Raw genomic sequence first — 4,354 nt, forward strand, 5'->3', positions numbered from 1 at the left:
GAATTTAATGGCGGAATGCCTCTCCGTCTCCCGAAGAGATTTCATAGCATGGTGAAGAGCTAAACTTGCCCTTTTGTTATCTGCCAAGTGTCGGTAGAAGCATTTCATGAACAGCATGGTCGCCTCATCATCAATTGCCCAGAGTGACACCAGAACAGACCGGGCACCAGCATACAGGAAAGCTCTGGCTATTCCAACCACACCCTCAGATTTTACCTCTCCCCGGCCACTATGACAGCAACTCAGTACAACCAGCTTTGCCTGAAGACGAACTGCTTGAACATCGCTCATTGTTAACATGTAATCTTCCTCTTTGGGGATCTGTGATGTGCGGTCGGGATTTGGAGCCAAAACGATTTCTCCAAAATACTCATCTCCATGAGCAGCAATGTGGATTAAAGCAACGGAATTTAGTTTTTTCAGCACCTCGGCTTTCGTTGCGTTTTTGCCAGTGAGAGGCGCGGTCTGCAGAAGTTCTCCAATCATCTCCACCTCTTTCTTTGCGCACGGCAACTGTTTAAACATGGGTTCACCGGTGCCCCAAGTGATTTCCTTCAAGCACGGATCGCCCACAAGCAGTGCTTCACTCTTACTGTTGAAGTCGTCAAGTGCACTAGAGATCACTTTTAAGGCGGTCAGCGAGGGGAAAGTACGGATCCTGACAAAGTCACTCAACGCAGAATAAGGAGCCAAGCAAAATGGTCCATCAGGAACAAAGATCAAATCATCACCCTGGAGCAAGTCTGCAACGGGACTGATTAAGAAATCATACAAAGACTGCAAGGGGTTGTCGGACACGCTCAAAGACTGAAAGGATTCCTCAACAGCTTCTCCACTACAAGAGAAGTCGCTGCGATGTCTTTGCACCGAGCGATTCTCACATTGGACAACAGCCCTGCGCCAATCTGTTCCAAAGTAGTCTTTATCAGTGAGTCAGCACTTCCCTTTTCGATTTCCTTTTCCCTATAGTTTATTCCGCTTCCTCTTCTCAGAAGCCAAAAGCTGATAGTGTTCCCTGCAAGTGCTATGAAAACTGTTTGTAAAGGCAAATATTTTATTACAGCGGAGGTAGTTTCCTTTGTCGCAACTGCCCGGGAAGGTTCTTCATCAACGCCAAATTTCGTCTTCAAAATGTCTGTCAAAGCTTGTGCTCGTCCTTGTTCAGCAGCAAACAAAGCCTCATCAACCTCTCCATTCTTTAAAAGTGCTCTCCACAGAGCTGTGTACGCAGACTGTTTTGTGTCACGAAAACTTATTTTCCATGCATCTTCTGATTGAAGAACACGCCTTGTTTCATCAAAATGTTTTATGCTTAGACGATAAAAATTAAGGGCTTTCCACAACGAGCCTAAATTTTCATGAACAAGACCAAGGTCATAGCAACCCTTTCCCTGTCCTACTGGATCCTCCGTTTCCATGCAAACAGTAAGCTGTTGTTCGTAAAGGAGAAGAGCATTTTCAGGCTCACCCATTTGGTGATAAGCGTTGCCGAGATTACCATTGGCGCCTCCCTCCCCGGCCCTATCTCCTATTTCTTTTGCAATGCTGAGATGTTGTTCCTGATACTCTATGGCTCGCTTGAAATTGCCCAGACCGTGATAAGCGTTGCCAAGATTACCATTGGCCTTGCCCTCCGGCGCCCGATCCCCTACTTCTTTTGCAATGCTGAGATGTTGTTCGCAATACTCTATAGCTCGCTCGAAATTGCCCAGACTGAGATAAGCGTTGCCGAGGTTACCATTGGCACTTCCCTCCCCGGCCCTATCCCCTACTTCTTTTGCAATGCTAAGATGTTGTTCATAATACTTTATGGCTGGCTTAAAATTACCCAGACTGTGATAAACGTTGCCGAAATTACCATTGGCCCCTCCCTCCCTGGCCCTATCTCCTACTTCTTTTGTAATGCTAAGATGTTGTTCATAATACTCTATGGCCCTCTAAAAATTGCGCAGACTGGAGTAAGCGTTGCCGAGATTACAATTGGCGTTGCCCTCCCCGGCCCTATCTCCTACTTCTTTTGCAATGCTAAGATGTTGTTCACAATACTCTATGGCTCTCTTAAAATTGCCCAGACTGTAATAAGCGTTGCCGAGATTACCATTGGCCCTTCCCTGCCCGGCCCTATCCTCTACTTCTTTTGCAATGCTAAGATCTTGTTCGTAATACTCCATGGCTCGCTTAAAATTGCCCAGACCGTGATAAGCGTTGCCGAGATTACCATTGGCCCCTCCCTCCCCGGCCCTATCCCCTACTTCCTTTGCAATGCTAAGATGTTGTTCGTGATACTCTATGGCTCGCTTAAAATTGCCCAGACTGTCATAGGCGATGCCGAGATTACTATTGGCATTGCCCTCCTGGTGCCGATCCCCTACTTGTTTTGCAATAATTAGTTGTTGCTTGAAGCACTTTCTGGACTTTTTAAAATTGCCCAGACTGTGACAAGCACGGCCGAGATTTTCACAGGCTTTTCCCTTTCCAGCACTGAAACCTATTTTCTTAAAAATCCTTAATGCTTCTGTGTAATCCCTCTTAGCCTGTTGAAAATAAGCCAAGCCATAATAATAAATGCCCAGATTAAAATATGCAATACCCTCCCCTTTTTTGTTTCCCTCTTTTCGTGCAACGCTAAGCTCTTGTATATGCTGCTCGAAAACGTTCATCTTTTTGTCCGCCGTTCTTGATTACAAGAACTCTTGAGAACAAGGAAGGTCGTCTTTGAAAGAGAGGGCACTCCTTGAAAAATACAAAAGAAAGCATGAGAAATTCAATGCACTGACCACAAATGCCGCGGGTACGTAGTTAAACCAACACTAAACAGAGCGGCTGTCATTATGAGTCTAACAAAGACAATTTTCTGCTGTTGACGTCAAACTCTTTATTTCTTTTGTTGAGCCCTTTGTCTGATTTTAATTAATTTTTAAAGGTAGAATTGACCGCACAATTAAATAGACGTATTTAAATGGCATAAATTTGTCCCATATCATGATCAGACTTAACTCAGCCAAAGTAATACTGTTGTCTTTTGTCATCATATTTCCCTGATCAAATCAAATTGCTCGCCTGATACCACTGTTGAAAGTTGGTGGTCAATCACGTTTGTAACATACAGACTGCTCTAAATGTCCCCTGGATTTTAAAAGTTGGTCTAGAAAGTAATTATCTATAACCGTGTTGTAACTAACTTAAATAAATTACAGCACATTTACATTACACCACATCATCACAGTATACATCACACTAAGTTTGTTTTCACTACATTGCATATTACTATCTCTTTACTACTGACCAACATATACAAGAAATCATCTTGCCCTTGATGGCAGTGAATATGCCATTTATATTCTAAGGCCTTTGTTACGGTGGATAGAAAAAAATCTGCTTCATAAACTTGAATACTAAGGTGCTGTCCATTACGTCGGCGAAATTTGTTTGGTTTAACGTCCATTGATATATGCACCCGCGCTCCGGAAGGATCCATTCTCGTTCCCTTATTTTTCTTATCCTATGTTCATGACTTGAGTGATGTATTCAAAATACCAGACCTGATTTTAACTGCTGATATGACGATGCTAGTCTCTTACGTCTAATTATTTGGTTACCTAGTTCAAGGCAAAGAAACTTACACTAAACTTGCGGAAGACTAATTCTTTATTCTATTCAAGCCTCGAGAGAAAAAGACGTCATCTTTCAATGCAAATCTGCTAAAATTATTAAAGAATTGAACAGATCGTAGAACGATCTTTCTTAGGAAACTCTGTATTTTTCAATTGTCTTACAAAATCTCTGAATCTATAGCATTTAATTTCAGGTACAGTTATTTTTCATGTGGAATGCCGAAGGCATACCACGTCTTAAAACCGGGCTGGTGTCTTTTTTTTGTTGGTAGTCACAAATGTGCATACCCCACAGATATTGAATTAATCTCCGATCGGGTGAATTTACATTTATTCCCTCCAGTAGGTCCAAACTTCCCTACCCCAAGGAGAACTCATAGTCTTTCCCAACCTTCACTATTATCTGCGAGCGCGTTAGACCACTCGGCCATCGTGACACACATACCTTACTTAAGCAAACATTTATTGTGGGATCTTTCCGCCCGCCATGATTGATTCAGTATTAAACTATTCGATAAAGTGGACAGATGCTTTTTCTTTGAGAATGGAAACGTTTAAAGGTAAGGATAATACTCTACGTTATTTCTAGATCTTGCCTCGTACTTGTGTGTTCCACTGTGAACACTATTTTGCGTACAACGAATACTTCATTAGAAGTATTTTGCATTGAATGAATACTCCAATATTTCTTGGGAACCAGTATGTTCGCCGTTTTGACGTAGAAAGAAAATAAGAAAATA

General features: G+C 42.4%; 2 protein-coding genes across 5 annotated transcripts in view; both read right to left on the bottom strand.

Moving 5' to 3' along the window:
* Positions 1 to 649: 649 nt before the first annotated feature.
* LOC138024407 (tetratricopeptide repeat protein 28-like) lies at positions 650 to 1,932 on the bottom strand. The gene has a single exon (XM_068871617.1). The coding sequence runs from the start codon at positions 1,470 to 1,472 to the stop codon at positions 801 to 803; it is 672 nt and encodes a 223-aa protein (XP_068727718.1). The 5' UTR covers positions 1,473 to 1,932; the 3' UTR covers positions 650 to 800.
* The window catches only part of LOC138024405 (G-protein-signaling modulator 2-like), a 20,943-nt gene continuing 18,520 nt past the window's right edge, over positions 1,932 to 4,354 (bottom strand). For all 4 annotated transcript variants that reach the window (XM_068871615.1, XM_068871614.1, XM_068871613.1 and 1 more), the window contains one exon: positions 1,932 to 2,733. In XM_068871615.1, the coding sequence (XP_068727716.1) occupies positions 1,938 to 2,660 (723 nt within the window). In that variant the 5' untranslated portion in view covers positions 2,661 to 2,733 and the 3' untranslated portion in view covers positions 1,932 to 1,937. The remainder of the gene's footprint in view (positions 2,734 to 4,354) is intronic.

Source organism: Montipora capricornis, chromosome 11, assembly GCF_036669925.1.
Source record: "Montipora capricornis isolate CH-2021 chromosome 11, ASM3666992v2, whole genome shotgun sequence".
Taxonomy (NCBI): Eukaryota; Metazoa; Cnidaria; class Anthozoa; order Scleractinia; family Acroporidae; genus Montipora; species Montipora capricornis.